Source organism: Andrena cerasifolii, chromosome 7 (assembly GCF_050908995.1).
Source record: "Andrena cerasifolii isolate SP2316 chromosome 7, iyAndCera1_principal, whole genome shotgun sequence".
In the NCBI taxonomy this organism is placed as follows: Eukaryota; Metazoa; Arthropoda; class Insecta; order Hymenoptera; family Andrenidae; genus Andrena; species Andrena cerasifolii.
Window position 1 is genome coordinate 5,466,325 of NC_135124.1, and position 24,427 is coordinate 5,490,751.

General features: G+C 43.4%; 2 protein-coding genes and 2 long non-coding RNA genes across 4 annotated transcripts in view; 1 reads left to right on the forward strand and 3 right to left on the reverse strand.

Moving 5' to 3' along the window:
- Tna (Zinc finger MIZ domain-containing protein tonalli) overlaps positions 1 to 18,138 on the reverse strand; it is a 36,465-nt gene extending 18,327 nt beyond the window's left edge. The window contains exon 1 of the mRNA XM_076816729.1: positions 17,142 to 18,138. The gene's annotated coding sequence lies outside the window, so the exon portion shown is untranslated. The remainder of the gene's footprint in view (positions 1 to 17,141) is intronic.
- Positions 1 to 24,427, reverse strand: part of LOC143371528 (uncharacterized) — a 114,228-nt gene that overhangs the window by 24,854 nt on the left and 64,947 nt on the right. The window lies entirely within an intron of this gene.
- On the forward strand, positions 1,072 to 4,707 carry LOC143371276 (uncharacterized). The gene is made up of 3 exons (XR_013085996.1): positions 1,072 to 1,824; positions 1,968 to 2,057; positions 3,150 to 4,707. It is a non-coding gene; the product is annotated as an uncharacterized LOC143371276 (long non-coding RNA).
- The window catches only part of LOC143371180 (uncharacterized), a 33,599-nt gene continuing 32,839 nt past the window's right edge, over positions 23,668 to 24,427 (reverse strand). Inside the window, exon 3 of the mRNA XM_076816127.1 lies at positions 23,668 to 24,242. Within this exon, the coding sequence (XP_076672242.1) occupies positions 23,673 to 24,242 (570 nt within the window). The 3' untranslated portion in view covers positions 23,668 to 23,672. The remainder of the gene's footprint in view (positions 24,243 to 24,427) is intronic.

Consider the following 24,427-nt stretch of genomic DNA (forward strand, 5'->3'; position numbering starts at 1 on the left):
TAATGAGACTTCGCGTCATTATCGTAAATATTTTCAGTTTCAGATGGTCATCCTCGCCGACATCGATTTAAATTAACCAGCGAGCTCATTTGGAATGAGGAAAAAGAATCTCTGCGGCAGCAGGGCCGTTCCTGGGTTTTGGCCGCCCAGGTGCAAAAACAATATTGCCGCCCTTATTAATTGAATAATTTTTAATTAAGAATTTGATATGCAGTGTTTACTTTTATATATATACAATGACGGACGAAAGAAAGTTTACAACTTTTAAAATCGCGTAACTTTTTTAGAATTGGTCCAAACAACATGAATGTTTTTTGAGAAGCTAGAAGGATTAGTTTGCTAAGTGACGTTTTCGTCGTTTTGAAAAAAATGCAATTGGTCGGAATAGTAACAAAAATAGTAAAGGTTGTTTTTTAAACTTTTTTTTTGAGTCTGTAATGAAAATTCAAAAAACCCGTTTTTAGATTGAAGTAAGTTGAATACATGCCTAAAATTTCATTAAAATCGGTTAACGTTGCTCTGAGCTACAAACCTTTCAAGATCGCAGAATAAGGACGAAAATCGCTGATTTCGGAAATTTCCGGGGGCACCTTCTGCACCCCCGCCAGGAACGGCCCTGCGCGGCAGACCCATTCACGATTTCGACGAGCGAATGAATAATAAGCAGAGAACTGAAGCGAATTCACAGGAATCATATTCATTTTCTCATGTCTGCAAATATTCTCCGCATTCTTTCTCACCAAGTAGTCTCGAATAGGCAAAATAAACTAACTACTTAACTACTAACTACTTAATTAAAGACCCAATCACATTTAACGCGCGATATGCAAGCATTACCATGGCTCAAATAATGTCTCGATTGCATGGGAAATAACGATGATCGCCCTCTTTCAAAAGTCCCACGTCTGCTTTACCATCCGCGTGACCATCAATCTTGCGTTCCCGCCGTAGAGCGCATTGTCGATCACGAGCGCCGTTCTTTTGCGGCGGAGAAAAACTCGCGTGTCAAGGAAGCGTCGCGTACTTAATTATACAAAGGATATAAAAACCGCCGATTTCCTTTGCCTCACGTGCAACCTGTCAAATTTCAATTTCAAATGCCTGCCGATAAAAACTAATAGAAGCCTCGCTGGCCTTTTTGCTCGTGTGCCAGGATCAACGTAGTGCAAGCTGATTCGTGGGACAGTGGTGTCGGCCAGAAGCGAGGCAGCGTGCATTCGAGATCGCGCCCAACCTCCGCGCGTCGGCTATTCGAGGATTTCTCTCTTTTGCCGTTGTTACCTCTATGAGAAGATTCTGTCATTCGCAGCAAACACTTGTGGCATTTCGAGGCGGATGGGAGAGATTTTTCCCGATGCCCGAGGAAAAGGTCGAACGACAGGAGACGGTTGATTATTCTGTTTTGGGGGGGAGCGCGCGCGCAGTCCACTCCGCCATTCCCGGTGGGCACGTGCTCTCTCGTGCTTTTATTTACACATTCGTCGGCGACGGGAGGACTCGCCTCGCCTTCGAATGATTAATTTATCGGTTCCATCACGTATCCTGGTGCAATTCTCAGTTGATCGTCGGTGACCTTTAAATTACTGCGTTCCTTCGATAACGTGAATGGGTAATGTCTCGCCTGCGAGACGACAGCTTGCAGCAACGCGTCTAGCCCGGAATCTTCGACAGAAGTAGCGTATTTGGGATGGAACGTTAGCGATGGCCTCGATTGGCTTGCAGACTAATCGATTATTGTGTTACCTGCCGCTTTTATTATACTGGATGTCTCGAGAGGATAGGTCAATAATGTAGGTCATAGTATCGGTGATTCTAAAGAAACAGGTCTGTATGGTTCGTGTGACTTATCTCAAAGGGTTTCTGGTACTTGGCGTGCAATATTTTCGGTTTGTGGACCAAAATATTGCGTGCCTTGTGAGTTGCCTGTTTTGTTTACTTAGATAGCTTGTCGGTTTTTTTGCTTATAGGGTTGGATGAAGGGTAAAGTGGATGGAGGAAAAGTGGATACACGAGACGAACTACTTGGTCGCATAATGGATGCTGTTGCCCGCATAAAGGTATGTATGTGCATACAATATAAGTCTAGATGATCTCAGACAAGCAACGCGCCATGCTTTCACCTGAATTGCAAAGAGCAGTGATGTTGACGGTGGAATTTTTGAAAAATTTACCATAAACTGCGACAGGTTTGTCGTCTGACCGTCATCTTCTTTGTTATCAATAATTTTGCAACTGGGCATTCAAATAGCTTTATCTCAGAAACTTCGGAATAGGACACATATACTGTCTCCTTTGCAGAGAAGAAGACGCCCGGACGCTAAGCGGGGCAAGGGGGCTACTTTGCTCGCATTGGCTCCCACCGCCTGTGTTCCCCGTTCGCTTACTTTGTATTGGTCGACGTTGTCGCGTCGGCCAATGCGAGCAAGGTAGCCCCCCTCCCCCTTGCCCCGCTTAACGTCCGGGCGCCTTCTTTTCTGCAAACTACAGTACGTAGAAACTTTTTTGCTTGGAATGACCTACACTGTGACCTCCCAAAATATTCACCTTTCTTTCATCTTTCACCCTATATATTGCAAGGTCATCACTTTACCGTGTATCATCTATTACAGTGTGGAGGTCCAGGAATTCAATTTCACTTTATAGTTGTCACAAGTGAAAATGAAAGATTGAAAGAAAACTATTTTGCTCTAATGGGCTCTTAAGAACGAAATCATGGATGCATCGTGACAAAATGTGTTCAATATTTATGGAATAATCATACAAAATTAATTTACCAAGAGTACTCCATTTTCTATCAATTGAAAGATATATTTACAGTTAAAAAAATCTCAAATAAGTATTATGTTAATATCTAAAGTATTATGTTAATCTTGACTTTCATTTTGCATTAAACAATTCTATACAAAGAAAATGTTACGTGATTGGGAAAATCGTTAAATATTACTCTAAGTTTTCAATCGACCAAAGAAGTGAACTTCTTCCTCCACCATTTATGCAACCAGTACTTTACCCTTATCAGTTACGTGCCGAGATTGGTGTCTGAGATTTTTCCGTATAAGTACTTCAATATATATTATCATGCTGCCGCTTCCTTTTAACTAATAAAATGCAGAGGTTTTTAAACTCTAACTTTAGTATTAATTTTTCAGTAAGGAGGACAAAGAAATGGTACGTTAACATTGGCAACTATTCCGTTGTTACTGGGAAATACTGTGAGAGCGCCATCTACTAAAGTAAGCTCTGTAGTCGGGTCAATCGCGCCACAGGACTGGTGTCACACAAGTATTGAAATAGTGCAATAATGTTTTTGTCATTAAATAGTCTGTTAAATTTTACAAAATCGATCATCAAACAGTCGAAATTCCCAATACTGCCAATTACATGTGACAGCTAACTCGATTAGACTGCTTTAATATTCGCCACCAGATTGCGTAGCGGAAATAAGAAAATGCCAATACACGGTGTTCGTCTACGGAAAGCGCGCCGCATTCCCCTTACCTCCGCGCGCCCCTCAGGCGCCCAAAACTGTACTTCGGTGCACGAGTACTCGACTAAAATTCAGAGTCAATTATCTCAAAAACGCAGCGGAATATCAAAAAAATTTATTCTGTATTTTCGACTTATTTTTTCACGCAGAATCACCCTCTGGCCATCGGTAGTCGAACATCCTGTATATAAATGCAGCACAATATTATCAAATATTTTTCATATCCCTTTGAATAGTTTAATTTCGCAAAGAAATTGTTACTAACCAGAGGGACTTACATTTCATTTTAAATTTTCCTTTTTAATCGTGTAAACGTGTGGAATTATATGCAACTATGTGATAATTTTTTCAATGGAAAGGATGGTAATAACGCTTCGTACGTTCTAAAATGGCTGGTAATTCAGTCGAAGAGGGTCAAGGATACTTTTCCCTTTCGCTGTATTCCTCTATCGCTTCCGACATATTTGAAATCATCGGGGACACGTGCGACGCATATTTTACGTGTGTGAATGAAACGGAAACAACATCTGCCACCAGTGAAGAAGCCGAAAGCTGTAAGATTCGACCGCAGCACTTCCAGAGCTTTAGACGACTTCCTTCCGTTTGGATATGAATGGGGAAGCTATACAAAGAACGGCGGCCATAATAGCCGCTGGCAATAAGCACTCGCATAGAGAGCACATTCCTCAAAGTTAGACTTTACGCGGGAAAAAATTTATGCGATCGAGGAACATATTAAAGAATATTTAAGATACGCTTTTAATTGTATTGTTTATAAACAGGTTTTATAATAGGTTTAAGTTTTGGCTGATTTCTCGGTTTCAAAGTAACGCGAAAATTTATCAATTCTCTAAATGAAAGTTCTCTAATATAAAATTTGTCGAAAATTAGGCATTTCTTTTCAAATTAATTACAAAGGAATAAATTGGAACTGAGACTTGTTGTTTCACACAATATTTATTAACATCATAAGCTTTAAAAAAAAAAACATGTTTGTTTAGTCAAAAACTTGCATTACAGAGACTTTTTAAAATAGTTTCTTTTGTTTTGCAGTGATAACTCAAAAACGGAGATTACAATCCATTCAAATCAAATTCGAACATGTTCACAAAATGTGTAGTTTCGGCCTGAACCTAAATTGAAGTTAATAAAAACTTCTACTCTTTATAAAAAGAAACTGAAACCTCATTTTTTTAACGAAAAACTCACTTTTTTTAAAATAATCGCCATTTCGTAGCTGGCATTTTTACAATTTTCCTTATTTTACAGGTTTAGTTCGTTTCTGAATTTCGTTTCATCCCGACAAAATCGCTGCAAAACGAAATGAATCATCTGTAATGCATATTTTTTACTAAACAAACCTGTTCCTTTTAATGCTTATGATGTTAATAAACATTGGTCAAAGAACAAGTCTCACTTTCAATTTATTTCGTTGTAATTAATTGAAAAAGGAATGCTTCATTTTCGACAAAAACGACTGCCTAAGTAATACCCTTAACGCATTTCCATTTACAGGGGAAAGGATTGCTGGTTAGAATGTTTTTAACAGACGCGGGACAGGAACAAACAGATTATGCAACTGGACGACATGCCACGCATTTTCATTATATAAGGATCGCAGGGCAATTCTGGAACAATAATACAACGATTTAATAATTCTGACCTATAATTCATCTGACGATGCATAAATGGGAAACATCGCAAAAGAGTTTTGTAACGAACCGTACCGATTGGTGTCACGTTACAGTTCCACGAGGAACACGCGTAGGGAATTCAATCCCGGGTTCCTGGCTGTTTTTTGGATTCAATTTTTATAATTTTCAGTTGTTCATAAAGTAATTTACGTTTTTAAAAACTCTCGAAATTCTCTGGATAAATTTATAACTTGATATATCAAATCCCGGGAGTTTTAGGTTCCCGGGATCCCCCGGCTGTTTGTTGGATTCCATTTTTATATTTTTCAGTTATTCATAAAGTAATTTACGTTTTCAAAAATTCTCGAAATTCTCTGGATAAGTTTATAACTATATATATATCAAATCCCGGGAGTTTTAGAATCCAAAAAACAGCCTTGATCCCGGGATTGAATGGGTTATACCATTTTTACCATCGTTCATTTGTGCACCTCTCCCACAATCTCTATCCTGTTTTTTTAAATATTTTCCTACCTTCTACTTTTTTTCATAATTTAATTCGTTGTATTGTGTTTTTTATGTTTCCATGGTATCTTCCACATTTCGACGTTTCTTCAAAAGCGAAGTTACTAGAGTTTTTTTTAGAAATCCTCAGAGAAGCAACTGTATCGACTGAAACGTGATACTGTTTGCTAGATTCGAAAAATGTGAATTCTTTATCGGACACATCGCTGGAGGGGACCGTGGTCCTTGAAATTGCAACTCGAGAAGTGATTACGAAACCATTATTGACACGCTGACAATTTTTGGACGTGATGTCTGTACCGCCAAACAGCCCACTTGCACGCTTTATCTTTTGTGTCAATTAAGGTGCGGGAGGAATTCGTTGCATTGTTAATAAACACGGATTCTATGCCTTCCGCGCATTGTTAATTAATATCGACGAATATTCCCGACTCATAAAGGGAAAGAGATGATTATTCTCGCGGTGGCATTTATAGCTCGTTGCATCATTAATGAAATTTTGTATTGGCTTCGCGCGTGTGCACCGAAAAGAATTCGAGTAAAATTTATTGGTTCTCGCTCCAACAAATTTACTTGCCCGCTGCTGAATTTATTTCAACGGGATGCGCAGGCGTCCGCAATTAAATTTTCGCTTCTCTAGGGCAACCGTGCTTCTGCGAGTTACATCACGCGTGCTTCCGAATACATATCTGGAAATATGACGGAAGTACTTTATCAGTGATTCACTAGTGGCGTAACATCCGCTGCTAAAATATTCATCTTTTGTTCTGCGAAATATATCAGTTCGAACAGAAACGAAAGGTCGGCGTTTTGTCTAAAACAAATAACAAAAAAAAAACGTGTTGAAACGACTACATCCTTGACACGCGAACACTTTCGAGCGGCTCAATAAATTCGATTCACCAAGAGCGATTTCCATCCACTCTACGTCGAGTTAGTCAGTTAAACAATTTCCAAGCCGATTGCATTAACCCCTGACAGTCAAAGTTCAATAAACGTCTGCCGCCCTGTCAATACAAGCTTATTGGTTCATAAGTTAATTCGATGCAACTCTGGTGCTACGATTTTTCTTATAATACTAGCTACTGGTTTCTCGCAAGATATTAGGCTTACCGAAAACTACAAAATTTAACTAAATAAATTTTCCTACACAGACGAACTTAACACGGTAATAAATTAACTTTACACGCTCTTCTATGGTTACATTTGTAAGGAATGAAATCTGAAAGAAGATAGGTTAAGTCCTCGTCGTCGGAACTTCAATTAAATACCGCAGCGACAGTGCTGCCAAGCTTTGCGCATCGAGCGTTGTGCCATTTATGATTTTACACGCCGTAGCCGTGGTTCCAATGTCGAAATCGACGTTTGTATCGTCAGATTGTTACGCGCCTTGCGTCACGCCGCTTCTGATGCGCAATAGATGTCGGGGCGCGAGGGGGGGTGCATTTCTGCGGATAGGAGGGAGTGCGTGTGCGCGCACGCGAAGGAAGGCCCGTCCTGTCAGGATTCGGAGAAAGTTGTTTCGGGGCGTTGATTGGCGGATGACGAAATCACGGAAGCCGCCGGCCAATCGTTGCTCTGGAAACTTTCCCAGAACACTTAACCCCTTTGACCGTTACATAAATATCACCCGATCCGGTGCAGCGTGTTACAGCAATGGTATCCTGCACGATGAGATAAAGGGAACGCCGGGCGACAACGTCGCCCGCTCTTTCTCCCACGTAGAGGCGCAACGAAGCACGTAACGCTCTCGAGAAAGCAACGAAAGCGCGGCGGATCTTGCGCGGAGAGGTAATTAGAATTCTATGGAATTGTTTCCGTCAACTCGCATCGAAATCTATTCGGGGATTTTGAGGTTATGTGCTTGAAAGTAATTCCTTTCCTACCTGCAAAGCCTTTCTTTCCAAGCGATGGGAAGGATTTGAACTTACTAACCGGTCGAGTAGATGGCGCAGGTATTACTTTCCTTGTAATAAGTTTGCATTTTTCTTGCAGGATATAATACTAACAAGGGGACATCGCGGTACTGGAAATCGCTTTTGGGAGGACAGTATATGGAGGTCGTAGTACTCGTGTAGTATGAAAATAACATTTCGGCTTTCCGTTTTCAAGATATTGTAATTTAAAGTTTTTAACGTACGTCCAGTTATATACCATCTATAGTAACCTACACCCAAGAAGGTTTCGTGTCCACGACTGTAGCGCGTCAGATTGTCACGCGGGTGGCCGGGGTGTTTCAAGTCCTCCCCCACAACTCCACGTACTGTTTTTTTTTTTTTTTTAACAATTTTTCTCGTGGAAATATATTTTGTGGATATTACGTATTATATAGTACGTTACATATTACCCTACGCTAATTTTAAGTTTGAAAATGCATTTATAACATAACATATTATTCTAATTATCTCTTTCACTGGTGCTTTCATATTCTTGTGCTGCGAAACTTTCGACGCCTGCGATTGTCGAGCAGGTAAAGTGGGATAGCCGTTACTTCTGACCGTAAGGGTGGTCTTATACCTGCTCAAAAGAATGGTCGAATACCTGGTCGTTGGGAGCGAGTAAGTCTTGGCAACGATTTCTGTGTTTTTACTGTATAATCAATCTGGCAATGAATATTTCGTTTAATTAATTAATCATTGTACAATACTTAGGGAGGAAAAATTGTTAAAAAAAAAAGAAAAAAAAGAGTATGGTTGCGGGGACTTGAACACCAACCGCCCGCGTGAGAATCTGACGCGTACCGTTGTGGCCACGAAACCTTCTTCGGCGTACGTTACTATAATTGGCATATATCAGGATTACTACGTACCTTAAAAACATTAATTTACAATATCTCGAAAACGAAGGCCCATGCAACGGAAAGCCGAAATGTTTTTTATTCATACTACATTTCCACTACCGCGATGTCCCCTTGTAAGTTCTTAAAATTGAAGTCATGATAGCGTTATTTTTTTTTAACTCTTCCGGCATTTTTCTTAAAGGGTAATTTTCAAGTAATCATGTTCGGGTGAGCACAATGTGTCCCCATTGTATTTCATCGCGTAGGCGAAAGGATCATAATACTGTAAAAGGGAATTTTTTAAAAACAAATAACAAAAGTAGAAAAATTCGAAAACTTATCTTAGATCAGATCTTCAACGCTAGTGATTATCGAAAGTCCGTTGGGTGATTTATTTAAATCGTTTAACTCGAAACAATTGCGAGAGCTCGACGAGGAAGCAATTTATTAGGAATTAGAAAGGAACGCTGGAAATCACCTTATTACCGGAGAAATCGAGACAATTGTTCCGAACTGTAATGTATGTACGACTGGAGGGACATACTTTCTTCAGCTCCGTTTGTAGTTTGACGCGCACCTATACACGCGCGCAGGGGCTTGGAAAACAAGGAAGTGGAGAGAAACATACAGGCGCCTATAAGTTAACTGGGGGCACCAAAATAACGCCGGTCGTTTCACCGTCGAGACTCCGGGCAAAACGAATAAACGCAACTCTAGTGGAAAACTTTGATATAGTTTATATAGCGGTGCCTGGCGACTTGAAGTATGTCAGGGTTAAGCTGGAAGGCATTGATGACGGAGAACGGCTAGGAAATATTTTTCACAGGAATGAAGAGACCTCATTCACGATACGCAAAACCGAGGATCACAACGATTCCCTCTGTTGCTACTTTTCATTCCAGACAATCCTTATTAACCCTTCGTGGTCGCACATTCATAAAATCACAAATTGCTCACACGGGGTTCACTGTACCCCAGCGTTATTTTCTGAGTTACCATTTTCGTATTTTTTAATCTTTTAACTTTTCAGTGATAATTGTACATTCGTAATACTTATACAGTCATGGTCTTATAGTCTTTTTCTAGAAATGTAAATTTTGATATAAAATTTGTAGTTGAAAATGAGCGATTTTTCACGGTTGTGGGAAAACCCGATTTTTTAATTTTCTTTTTATTATTTTTTTTTTGCGATAAATCCCCTTTGAAAATTGCTCTTGGGTGCGATACACCCCGTGTGACCACTAAGGGTTAATAATAAAAATTAAAAATTGGCATCGTAATACATTTTTTCGTCACTGGATTGAACAGACTTGGAATATAAAATAATTTACTTTTCCTTCCCAGGTATTTTTTATTTAAAAAAAAAACAACATCTTTTTATTCTCCAAACAACGCAGCTCTACGTACTATCGACTAATGTATTTAAAGTCGCGGTGGCATCATTTGATATGATCTTACGTACTCGACACGTACTTCATTACAGCGAGACGCTCGTTAATTTCAAATAATCGCGCGCGTGTTCGCACGTGCCCGGAAACGGTCGTTTAAATATATACCAAGAAAGACAGTATATTTCCACCTGCTCTTTGCATTAATTATTCTGGATTACAAAGTCATCCACTTTCTTAAGCTTTTCTTCCAGATAAAAGCTGCGAGATAATTATATCCTCGCGACGTACAAGGAAAGTGATTAATACGGCGCGTTAAATAAAGATACAGCCGCGCGAGGGAACACTGGCCAAGGAGCACTGAAATACTAACCCGCATAAATACTCCGCATTTAATTATAGCGCTTGTAATCAATTACCGAAACCTATTTAAACGTCTATAATAACTGACGAACAATTTCATTGCTCTTTAAGCGTTACTTAATTATTATAAAGTTAATTAAAAGCATACAGCGTTCCTTTGAAACTGATTGTAAATAAAATTTCTAAAAAAAAAATACAAGTTCACTTGCGTTGACGAATAAAGTATATTTTTATTTCTACACGATCTACTCGTAACGCGCGTACCCGCGGGCAGTTCGAACTGCCAGGCGCGGGCATGCGCATTACGAAGGTGTATTAACGCGCACGCTGTCAATGCCAGCTGATAGTAGGCAAGAATAAGCGAGTAACGAAAGTTGTGACAGTCGATATCACCGCGTCTTCCTGGATAAGGTGAACGGCGACCTTGTTACCTGCAATCGCTTCCGGCCAATCAACGCGCGCCCGCTTGCAATTGCGGTTATTCTATTAGCTGATCGTTCTGGCCCGCGATACACGACGTTCCGTCGCCCCGTGCCGCGATCTGTTCCTCCTTAACGCGTTCAAAACGCGCTTCCAAACGTTGTAATAAATCACGAACGCGTTATCGTCTAGGTGACTATTAATCTCTCCAGCGGAAACTCGATATACAATGTTCTTACGGCCACCGCCGAACCGTGAAGGAATTGTGTATTGTATTTCTTAGGGCGGCCACGTTGCGACCGTAGGCTCGCGAGAACGCGCCATTAATGTACGCGACGCAAATGACAACTGATAGTTTACTGCCTTCGTGGATAAGGTGGAGCGCGACCTTGCTGACCCGACGCGCGCCATTACTCCTGATTAATTGACGCATCTTGCCTCCGCCTGAATCCGAATTCGTCTCGTCGCTCCTACATTCGCGGACCTGCTCATCTTCAATTATAGCTACTTAAAGCGTATTTAGAAACTTTAAATTCGCTGGCTAAAGTTTAGTGGAATATAATAAAAGATAGGTGAGACGGCATAAAAACTTTTGACTTAAATAATGTTTGACTGAAAAAAACTTGTAAACCTCTTTGTGTAATTGTATGTATCACTTTTTAGTTTCTAACTACACTGCATTCCATATAAGAGCATACCGACGCTCCTACCGATTTCGGCAGCTCCCGCTATTACCCACGGTTTGAACCGCACGGGATTGGTCGCGGTGGTTTCCAAGGAATAACTGGTAGGGTCAACTATACAATGATTGGCACCCTAAGCAGAAATCCGAATTGGTATGTCTATATTTTTTTGTGAAGTTTTTATGTGGTCTTCACTTTCAGTTATTATCAATGATTTCTCATTAAAATGAAACATCTCGAGTACCTATTAAGTCTTTTATTTTAAAGAGTATTCAATGAAAAACAAAAATAGGCATAAAAGTACAATCATTGGCATCCTAAAATTTGAGGTTATATAGAAAAATATATGCAGTTAAAAACGAAGTTTGAAGTGTTTAAACAGACTATTTCATTCACTATTAAATACCTACAACATTTAGTAAATCTGTATTTCAATCCATTACTTAGTTATAAAGCGACAAAATGTACTTACCTACCCCTTATCAAAATTTTAAGAAAACACCTATAACTCAGCCCTTTGTCCCACTTTGCGGTGTTGCCAGATGTAAAGTGTGTAGTTCAACTACTGGACGTTGCAGTGTTGTAGTGAAAGAAAAATAAGAAATTGTAGAAAAGTACTTTCTAAGCTTGTACTTCTTAGTGTTTTACTTTTTAACCAGGAGTGCCAATGATTAGTGCAGTGCCAGCATTAGTGCAGTTTACCCTACATCCCAAACGCGGGACCTGACCGTTGTCAACGTAAACAACGTCCCGTACGAAAAGTTAACAGAGAGAGTAGAGGGGGCCGTGCGACGGAGAAAAACATAGGCGTAGTTAAGTGGGGGAGTCGGGCGTAGCAACGCTTCCCGAGGGTCGTGCCTGCGCGAAACAGATATGCTCTAATGTGGAATGCAGTGTGTGTGTGCTCCTTCGATGCTTCGGGCGCGCTTACAATGTCGTAGCGTTGCTGCAAAATTACTGTTTAGAATCGACTCTAAACAGCATATAAGTGGCTGACTCGCGAAGAAATGACTCCGTGAAACAACAAACTTATTTCCTTTGTCCACATTCCCGAGGCGCACGCTAGCGTAGTCTATACACAGTCGGGGGTATCGACGTCCTTTACCTGGCGTTTGACATAAGTACACGGAGCGAAATTAGGCGGTTGGCGCTTTAAGCGGCAGAGCGCACGCATGCGCATTAGATCGCGTCTCCGCACGCAACGCGGCCGATGGCTGAGAAACGAAACGTATGTACAGAGGCGGATTTGAAAAAAAAAAGGCCCAGGTAGCAAACGTTCTGAGGGGCCCATTTTTCGGGAAAATGAAGAGCTACTTCACCAAAATGGCGCAACTGCACAGAAAAGTATAGAAAAATACATAGTGCTTGGATAAAATCATAATGTGTTTTCGCAAACAGGGCCTTAGCAGGGGCCCATTTTTCGGGAAAATAAAGCGGTAGTTTACTAAAACTGGACTCAGTGTAATAATACAGAAAAAAATATAGTTGGGATAAAATCATAATTGTTTTAAGGATGGGGCCCTAGGTGGGGCCTTCTGGGTAGGGGCCCAGATGGCAACTGCTCGTTGGCCGCCCTGTTAAATCCGCCACTGCGTATGTACCGTCGTGCCTCCTACAATTACTCGCGATTCTTATCGCCTCGATCGATATTTCCTTAAAATAACGTTTCAGACAACTTTCGGAAAGTCAGTTATCTAAAATCAGCACTTCTTTGCTACATAACACCGGGAACGACTCGCGCGCATGCTATACTGTAAAATAAACCGCAGAGGATAAAACTGTTTCCTAGAATGACCGCCCCAAAGCAACGGGCCCTGAAAAACTTTCCCGCACAGGCATATTGTTGTGAAAAAGAAATATCAATGGAATGCTATTGCCCGTTTGCTTGAGACATTATCTGGCCGGGCGGTGACGTATAACCGAGCAGATAAAGGCGGTCCTCGAGAGCGATAAATGATTCTAGGAAGGTGCCGAGGATTGGCGCGGCAAATTCAAACTCGGGGCCCGGCCCGATTTTCGCGCGCACGGTCAGAAGGCACATCCCGAGGCCTCATTATGCAACGGGCAATTATGAAAATTTAATTATGCCTCACCTTGAGCGCGCGTGCGGGAATATAATGTCCGAAGGCTGCCCCATTGTCGTCGGACCGCGAGCGTCACGAGCGGCCGCTTCTCGCCGGCAAAACAAACGTTTCATAATCCAACCGAGCGGATTCCGTCGCGTGTAAACCAATCGTTTGCGCAAGCGAGCACGGACGGGCAGACGTGTTCGACGGACGGACTACCTAGAAGCGCGCAGTTCGCTTCTTCCTCCACCGAAGCATTCTTGTTGGGCGGCGATATAGCGACGGAGGCTCTCGGAGGTTCTCGGACGCCGCACTTCGCGCGGTTGGATTCGGAGACTACGCGGCGGGGATAAATAGTAATCGGTCGCAAACACGAGTTAGTGATTTCTAACGTCGATAGAGACCGACGGGCGCGGCGTATATTAACGTGGCGTAACCGTGTTTCCCTTAAATTTGAATATTTCGGCGGACAAGCCGAGAACAGGATTCCCCCGGCATGGCTACCACGGAGTAAAAATTTTCTACGTGCCAGCGCGTCAAGGTGAATTTACAACGTGCTGCTCCTCTGACATAATTCCTCGTCAGTTCCGAGGCGTCTGTCGCTCGTCCTTGACAAATAAGTACCCTCGCCCCACAAGCACGAGTGCGCAATCCAAAGATGACGATATATCCCTGACTCGCTGATATTTGCCAATTTGGTAAATAGCGGTGTCCCCTTTTTGCCGAAACAGCTGAAACACGTTTACCGAACGCGCGCGCGCGGCCCCGTGCAAAATTTCGATAGCCGTGCCCACCAGTCGGAAACTACGGCACTCTTGGTCTCGCCGGATCTTCGAATACTTCGACGCTGACGAAACAGAAAAAAAACGAGAAAAAAAAAGAGAAAAGGGGAGGGAAGGGAAAACCGAGGAGGAAAAGAATCTTTGGTCACGCACGGTCGAAGAATGGCGCGCGCGCGCGCGCGAGAGGTACATATGAATCGGCGGAGTCGACCTCATTTATTTGTGGATAAGGGCAAAGTGTGCGCAGGCAGTGGCAGCAAAGCGTGGCTCTCCCTGCTGCATCCCCACCCATCGGCCAACCGACGGGTGATTCCCCCCGCGGTAATACGTCCCTGGGAAGCACGGTATGCGCCCATCGAGTGTACGCTTATTTTAACAAACCTATTTCTGATATTGTGCCACCACGACGGGGCCTGTATCGAGATTAGAAGGCTTTCAACGAAACCGATTTACTTCGCGCGGCGGAGACGCAATAACGCGGCGGACCGCGCCTGCATATGGCCAGAGATCGCGTGTGCCCCGAGCACGTACGTACCGCGCGCACAGAGCACATTCGACAAGTACCTCTCCTCCCCCCTCTCCTCCTCTCCCCACCACCCGCCGCTCTAGCGAGCACTCGTAACAGTGGCTGTGTCTCTATGGCGTTAGGTGAAAGCTCGTCGTTCGTTCAAGTAGCGCCGGACACGGGTTAGAAAATACGCGGAGCGACGTGAACTGTCGATGTAATGCGATCAAACACGATCGGGGCTGATTGTTCAGAAAAATATGTAGCAGTGAAATCAATTAGAATTTAGCTGCTATACAGTCGAGTATCTGAAGAAACGTCGCTGATACTGCAATGACCTCGATTCATCCGTTAATCTGGGTCATTGGGAAATAAATTAGCCTACAAGTAGAATTAACGTTAAAAGACGCACCAGGTGTTTTCAGAACTGTAGCTACAAATTTTTAAAAAAATTATAGAATTTGTAAAGCGAAACAGAAATGTCGAACCCCAAACTAACGATTTTCAAGGCACGCACTCGGTTGTCTAGCAAACAATTATTTCTAAACTTTAGATATGCATGCTTAAAATGAATATTCATCACATTTGTATTTCAATAAGCCTGAGGAACCATTTTAAACTAACACAGGCGTTAACGGAAAATTAGCGAAAGCCAGTGCAAGAGAAATTATAAAAAAAAAATGATTCGAAGGTAATTCAGAAAAATTACAATTTTGCGGAGAATATAAATCCTGATGCTACTAAAAGTATATTGAGCGACAATAATCCGTAATAAGATAGCATTATATTCTACGTGCAATCGTGCAAAGAACTATTTAAGTTACGTATTTAAAAAACAGGAATGTTCCACTAAATTCCGTACGAGTCGAAAAGTGCATTTTAAAAAGTGGCGAGAATACGGTACGACTAATAAAGCTGGCAATAGAGCGGGTCGCCGCAAGGCTGCAGTGTCGAACCAACGGCGCATAAATGTCAAGGGATCCTGACATAGTTTTTAGGTTCCTCAAAGCGACTGGTTTATCGGGCGGAGAGAACTGCCTTCGCCGATTATATTGTCGACTTGCTGCGCTCGGGCGCGATACACAGGGCCCGTTTCGGCAAACTATCGTTGATAGTACAGTGACTTGGCGTATGACTGTTGGCGATAAACGATTAGATATCCCGGGCACAGCGGAGCCTATTGCGCGTTTAATATTGCCAAGATTATCTCGGCGTACGCCAGCGACCGCATACATGTACAGGTAGTTAGTGTGCGGCGCGCCTATTCGATTCAAATTCGAGTCGCCTTCGCCTGCTTGCTCGCCTCTTGCCTTTTTTTTTCTTATTTTTGCGTTGCCCGATAACGACGTCAGTGACAATGTCATATCGATTATCGTCACGCCAAGCGAGATACCGGGCTCTCTCGCTGCCCGTTTACCCGACTCTGAATCGTTTCCACGCGAGTCACGCGATTAACCGATAAAATTTCCTTTCTTCCGACGTTGTATCGCGCGTACTACGCGGCCGAGTGCTACCCGCGTGACTGTATAGGACGTATCTGCGATGGAGATTCCCGAAGCTTCTCCGGCGGATTAATTATTTAAAATCGTACGTCGGATTACCACGGTCTGCGTGCTGCCCAATAACTCGCTGCTCGTCGATAAAAATGTACGAGTCGCCCAGGAGCGTTCACGGCTCGATAGTAACACTCGTATAGGTTTGTAACAGATTTCTCGAGCGTGCTGTGGTGGTTATATACATAACGAACTCGAATAGCACGGGATGCACAGTCTTACGAACGTATATTTACTGCTGGCTTATAGCTATCCGGTAGCGTGTCGGCTACGCCGCCTATAGTTGCTACATATAAAGGTGTTAATACGTTCGGTACGAACGCGCTGCGACCCTACAAGCGATCGAAGATTATAGTGGACGTGACTTTCTGCCTGTTCTCTCGTGTCTGTCTATGCTCGGCTCCCCTCTCTCGCTCCCTCTCTTTGCTCTTTCTCTCACGGTTAACCGGGATCGGCTCGTGAAACGAGTAAGACGGAGTGACACATCTTTAGAACAATCACCCGTTGTGAAAGCGCCTTACCGGTTGGAATATCTCCGACTGCAACGTAATACATATAACGAGCAAGTGGCGAGTCGAGAGATCGCGAACCATTCCCGTCTGCGATCTTTCACTTTGGCCACGATTTACGACGCGTACATTGAATATTTTACGCGATGCCTCTTATCGAGCCAGCGTTTCGAGCCGATGGAAGCAATTCCCTTCGAAGCAATTAATATCTAGCCGCAGTTTCGCGACGAATGAGAGAGGATTCCACTGTTCCGGTTGAACAAGCATCGAGGGTGAATTCGATGTTTCGAACAGGACGTATCTGCACGGAACGATGGAATCGGAATATCTTCGAATAGCCCGTTCGTGATTTCGAACCCGACGTGACACTCGTCACGAGGTTATCTCGAGAACCGACGACCACTTGCGGGGAGATGCGGTATACTCGTATATAGCACTTGCACTTACCTAAAGGATGTCACAGAGGCGCATTATCCTTTGGTAGATACACCTCTTCCGCGGTATAATCCAATCCTCCTCGTGTAAGTGGAATATAGTATAGATAAATAAAACACTAGGATCACACAAACGAGCACACTTCTCCGCGTCCACGGGATCTGTCTACGTTAATCGTCATCGTCCGTTACGACGACGAGCACGGTCACCACGCTGCTCGACACTGCAACGCCTTCGTCTATTCATCACCTCGTCATAACAACGACAAAACGAGCGAGAACGCTCCACGACTCTCGACTGAACGTGCGGAGCCCACCAGAGTGTTGCACGCGCGTGTGACTCGGATGCGCCGTGAGGAGAGGGTAGGACTCCTCCGCTCGTGGCCGACACCGGTGTTGTGTCCTTGCGGCACCAACGGCGGCAACAGCTTTATCGTACGGTAACGTCCCCCCGAGCTGCTCTCCCGGTGACGTTGATCGTCACTGCCGAAACAGAATGTCAAGAAGATCACGAGCACAGAAACTATATTTTTGTTTTTATCTCCCTGTTTCTTCCGTTACACGACCTCATCTACCTCCTCCCCTATACTTTCTCTCACACACTTCGGGGAAGCTTTATTTATATCCACCGGTCGTGGTAGCCGCGCGCCTCAGTTTGTCACAGGCATACCGCCGGTGCACAGCGAGCATTTAGTCGGAATCGATGGCGACATTGATAACGACGATTAACGAGGACGTGAGCGGCAGCGAACACTTTCAGGATGTCGGCGTGAACATTTGCTAGTTGGTCGCGTGGATGGTCGTCAACGACGATACTCGTGAACGGAGAGAGAGCGTCCTCTCTGTATTCGCGGACGGCTGACTCTGACTGCTCGGCTGACTGACTACTCCGCGCCGGGTAGCATTGGCCCCGCTAAACGGTTGAAAGTAATACTGTCTAGTGAGAGGCTGTTGGGGCCAACATCGGTCTTGCTTGCTCCCTCTTTCTCCGTTTCTCTCTCCCTGTCTCTCCCTCGAGTAGTATGTCTCCGTCACGCTTCCAGCACGCTCTCTATCGTTCCTTGTGTGTACACTCTCCGTGTATCCTACGGCGTGTGTCTCTCTCCGTCGATTCGTCGTCGCGATCGTGTGTTACACACGGGCCCGTCCCTCGTGTTGGTAACTGGCGGCGATGTGGTGGCACGAGCAGCGAGCACGATACGTTGCGGTGGTAGTGACGCGCGCGACAGTGTTGGTATCGGAGTAACGCGACTATACGGCGGCGGGTGACGGTGGTGGTGAGGTTGGACAACGAGGGTGGGAGTAGTTACACGCGCGCACGTGACAGGCGCAGGCGCACACGAACGCCATCTACCATGAGCGCGACACTCGCCCAACGCACAGACGCACGAACACTGCGGCACACGCGTGTGCCACTCCACAGAGGACGCGGACTGTCGGATGAGTAGTGGGGATACGGGCGACTACAAGCGACAAGCATCGTAGCGAATGGCCAGGGGGGAAGGGAAAAAGATGCGGTTCAACTGGGTGGGGGGAAGAGAAGGAAGGAAGGAGGCAGATGGATAGAGATCGAGAAGGACGCGTAGGGGTTGGGTGGGGTGAGAAACGACGGAGAGTGAACAGTGGCGAGGGGTCGCTCCTCCGACCGAGGGGTTGTCGTACCGGTGGGGAGGTTTGACCTGAGCTAGTTCCCCTCCATTCAATCCACGGCCACAATATCGGTTATAGCGAGCCACTGTTGCCAGATTGTGCGCCTCGACGGCGGCGGTGGCGGCGTGTGGGTGGAGCCACGCGATAGAGGGAAAAGGTTCCCCCTGTAACACCACCACCGCTCTCTCGTCCTCGTGCATACTGCTCGATCCGAGAAACCAGCACGTCTCTCCGCTCCTCTTTCTCCCTCGCTCTAGCCGCCCTCCTGTCTCTCCTCTCGTTCTCTTTCTTCCTTTCCGCCAGCAACTTCTCTCTTTCTACGCTGCGCTGGCGTCCTCCGTCTTCCGTTCTCGGCTGCTCCCGCGCTGTTGTGTTGTCGCTACCGGGACGCACGCAGACCCCTTCGAAACCGAGGTGCATGTGGCATTTCTACGTGCGCCGCCCGGAACTTATGTACCAGCGGGTATGCGTGCCTCTGTCGATAGTTGTGTATCGTGTGTACATACCTACTACTCTACGCCGTATAGTCGACCGCCTCGAATGGGATGTTTAACGCGATCTTGTTACAAACAGGATCGATTAGTCGGGTAAATTGAAATTACTTAGACAATTTGCGAACGACCATGGAAATCGCTTTGAATCTGCTTCGACAAAAATTGATTTCGTCAACGCCTGTACCTAATTCCATCGTTTATTTCTGCCCACTTTTGTGTATTTACCTTCGTCGTTTTCTGTCACTAATTTTTGTTCATACTATATAATCTCGAAAACCGTAAAAATTAATTGAAAAACTACAAAGCGTGTTATATTCTTTGACGTATGTTTCGACTGTGTTTTATTATCTTCGACACGATCTGTTCCGTTCATGTGTTTCAAAGTATTTTTTGACAAACTCATACGCAGACCGGGAATGTCGAAACGGGATTTCACGTTTAGTTGATCGAACGTGTGTGCGTTCAATACATCGGGCACGTAAATGTGTACGTGCACGTACGTGTACAGGAAGATGGGTTGGTTCACGCGTTATTTCTGTATTTGTCTGCTTGTGAATACGAGGTTGCTCTTCGAGTTCTCGTTACGTGTCACGGATGTTTAGAATGATACGTATGTGTGCACGCTTCAGACAATCACGGTCATCTTGAACGTCTTTCCAGCGGCAGCCTCGAAAGATCGGTCGCAGTGTTGCCTTGTCGCAGGTTACAGGGATATCAGTGGACATATATTATACATGTGGAACGCAATAAAACAGTACGAACTGAATATCTGCGACTGATACAATTTCATTAAAATCATCGCCTATTATGGCCTTATTAGCAGACTAAATCTTTTTCTGCAAATAACCTCAAACACTTCGAGCAACAATTGCTGAAAATTGAAAACAAACAGATTAAGATTAACCAAAAAAAAAGATTCCCTCGCCAAAGATGCGAGCTAGAATTTGCAGTTATCTTTGCAATCAGAGACAAATTAATTTATACTGTCTTATTGTAAAAATTATACCGTTGAAAATATGGAACAGCAAAATTAATTAAATTAGTTATGCTTGAATGTATAATTATTTGAATTTTTTTTACGTTTTCGACTAACGTTGATTTGGTTGTGCTTCAAATAGTTTTTTTTTGTTTTGTATGTTCGCTGTGCATTCATTCGTTGTACCCACAGCTTAAACCGACATTGTATTCGAGATTGTAGAACTTTCGGACGGTTGCTTGGATATCAATCGGGCCGCTCCATTATGCATCACGAGGCTTACCCCAGCCGGCTCGAGAATAAACGTCGAGGAGGGTGTTAGCCTGAGTTCACGGCGTAGGGGAAAGTTTAAGTATTTCGAGGCACTGGATATATTATTACCAGAACTTCTAATTTACATGGTCTTAATAAATCGCCGGTAAGTGATGTAAACGAATGATTTTAACACATTAATCCCCCTTGCGTAAAGTATTCGCTTCACGTAACCTTCCTCCACATTAAATGTAAAAATACGGTGAATAAGTGGGTGGCGCAGAATGATGTCCGTAATTATGGTTTTCCATTCCGAGTCACCTTGACCACGTTATCTTTATAATAAAATACTCGACAGTCCTTTACACACGTCAAGCCAGGCAAAATGGGGTTAAGTCACAAATTGAAAATTAATATCCTAAAGGATAAGTGTGCATACTTATTACATCTGAGTATTTATACCATAAATATGAGCTACCTAGTACACATACTTATGAATTATGATATAAGGTAAGGAAAGCTTTCGTCACAGGAAGTCTACTGAATCCCCAGTGTCGCCGAATCAATTTTTATACAGCACTCGCAAGGGAAGATTCCGAACATGGAAATTCAAAAAAATCTGAAACTGTGAGTATGTAGGGGATTTTCTCCTGATTACAGGGCAATTTTTTTGCTATCCAAATTCACTCTAAGGGGGTGAAATTAACCCCTGAAAATTCGGCTATTTTCCGATTTTATTTTGTAACTCGCGATCTATAATAGATAGAAAAAAATTTCCAAGACAAAATTTACTTATTTTAATTAGGGCTATCATTTGGCAAACAAATTACTGTACAATTCACGAGTTATAACACAAAATCGGAAAATACCCGGAATTTAAGGGGTCCGTTTCACCCCTCAGAGTGAATTTGGGCAGCAAACAAAAATTGCGTTATAATCAAGAGGAAATCCCCTACATATTCACAAAGTGTTAGAATTTTTCGAATTTCCGGCTTCGTGATCTCTCCATGTGCAGTTTTGCCACCGTTTCGTTTCCAGATTTTGAATCGCCCTTCGTAACGAAATATTGTTAGATTAATATCATCTTGCTTATTCTGTGTAATACAGACGTATTATTATTATTATAACTATTTAATTATTTGCAGGTTAAGAAACGTGCGCATATAGGTACGAAGCGAATTTTTCAGCCAGTAGGTATGTAGAGGGCGTGTTTAATAGTTTAGAGGTTATAGCCGCCGTTAAAAACGATGTGCGGTTCACAGTGCCGAAGGGTTGCATTATAATTGTGCGTAAAAATTACTGGTGTACGTTGCGCAGCCTGGTGCCGAACGGGGAACTACAGTACTTCGCCGTGCATCGAGAGCGAAAGGGCCCTCATCCTTACACCACTTCACCATCCCACGCTTAAATCCGTGCCTGGGAGTCGCTGCTTCTCTCTCGGCCCCACGTAGGACCGTTCCCTTTCTCCCTTCCGTTAATCGCCCTTTCTTCATCCCTCCCCTCGCGGCGCTCTGCGTCGCACTTGGGAACGCACGCGCGGGCTCTCACGACCGCACCGAGTTATCCAGTGGCGTCACCACAACATATTAAACAATAGCGGACGCGGGCCGTTTAATTAAAATAATACATACGTGTGTTTGCCGATGAAACCGGAGAACGGTGCCGTTTACGAGTGCGCGCTCTGCGACGGGAAACCAAGCTTCCATACGCGTTTCCGGCTCGCTTTGCTGGAAAGTTATCGAGATCTTCCGAGGCGTCGCGAAGGACGGTTGCATTTGCTGGGTAAGGGCACTCGGATACGGGAGGGAATCACATTAATACTTTTGTTACACTCGACTCAAGAATACCACAGAGTTTTGACTGACTGGATGAACTTAAATTATCCGTCTCCGGAGTTCCGAAAATATATCTACAACTGTAGGCTACTCGATGGCCAAAGTGCGCATAACGGAGTGCCGCAAACTTTGTTCCAAAGCGGCGTACCGCCCATTTTCTTGAGATTTCCCTGACCTGAGGAGGCGCAGGGCCAGCAGTAGGAGAGTAAGGTCCTTGCGCGAGGACGGGGTATAACGGTATGCTCCTTTTTTTTTCTACCTGTCGCGACCCTTAAGTACAGGCGGTGTACCTACCCAGGTAAATGCTCCTTTATCTGTTTCTCAAAATTCCTGGACCTCCGAGCGGCTCGGCCCCGAGCCGGTGCGCGCGGTCCTCATCGGCGACGCGACCCCCCCTCCCCTCCTCTCGCCTCTCCACCCGCCCCCTTTGCCCAGAAAGCGTTTATGCTTTGACGACATCCTGGCCACGGTTGTGTCAGCATTTAGCGAGAAATCGACGATAATTCGACGATTATAAGCGTCAAAGGTCTCTAAAAGTCTCATTATACGTTTACGATTCGTCGGTGGGAAACGCGCGCCTCGAGCCTCGATAGCGACACTGTTCCCTGTCTGTGTGCCGTGATCAGCAGAACGTATCGTGTCTACGATTACGCGATCGGAGACATGGGTGAACGATGATTCGCTGGTTGCGCATTGTGCGCGGCAGATTATCGTAATTTGACTTTACGGCGAACGGTGACGTTCACTGCCTGCTCAAAGGATTTGCTCGATCTTAAATCCGGATGCAGCGGCATATTCGTGTGCGCGCGCGCGCGCACACGTTGCAGTTTCGAGCTGTTAACGGGCGACGGATTAGAGTCGGGCTTGCATACTTCGCAGTCGATGAAGTTGTCTTTTCTAATGGCCGATGGCCATTGGGTGATCGCTTGTAACCGGGGTTGCCGCCTTATCACCATATAAATCCCGGACTGGCGCACATTCCAACTTGGAGATTCGAATACAAACCCGGAGATGGAGAAAGCAAAAAAGTTTTGTTCTCGAATATCCGGAAAACAAATGTGCAATTCTTTTAAGCTCGTGCGATTGAGAATTTTAAAGTATCTGTTTTTTTTAATTAATAACATTTATTGTATATAAAATTGATATCATTGTATAATACCACAATTTTTTATGATCTCATTTTTTTCTACAAACCGGAGATTTTTTCGGGAAATTCGGGGCCCAGAGATTTGCTTCAAAACCCGAAGTCTGCGCGCGAAGAACGGGGAGGTAGCCCTGCTTGTAACACAGATTTGAAGATGACTTTCAGGTATGGTTGTATTTTTTATTGGAGGACTTTAAAGACGAAATTTGCGTTGCTGATTGAAAAGAAGAGAAATTGACCGTGTAGTTATATTATTATTATTATCATTATTATTATCATGATTATTTTCATTATTATTATCATTATTATTATCATTATTATTATCATTATTATTATCATTATTATCATCATTATCCTCATTATCATCATTATCATCTTTATCATCTTTATCATCTTTATCATCTTTATCATCTTTATCATCTTTATCATCTTTATCATCTTTATCATCTTTATCATCTTTATCATCTTTATCATCTTTATCATCTTTATCATCTTTATCATCTTTATCATCTTTATCATCTTTATCATCTTTATCATCTTTATCATCTTTATCATCTTTATCATCTTTATCATTTTTATCATCATTATCATCATTGTGATCATTATGATCATTATCATCATTGTGATCATTATGATCATTATCATCATTGTGATCATTATGATCATTATCATCATTGTGATCCTTAATATCATTATCATCATTGTGATCATTATGATCATTATCATCATTGTGATCCTTAATATCATTATCATCATTGTGATCCTTAATATCATTATCATTATCATTATCATTATCATTATCATTATCATTATCATTATCATTATCATTATTATTACTATTCATAAACGGGTTTAAACCCATTACATAACAAGCGTACATAACACTTTACGTATGCATACATTGAATACGAAAAGAAAACAAAACATGCATAATATACCAAAAATAAA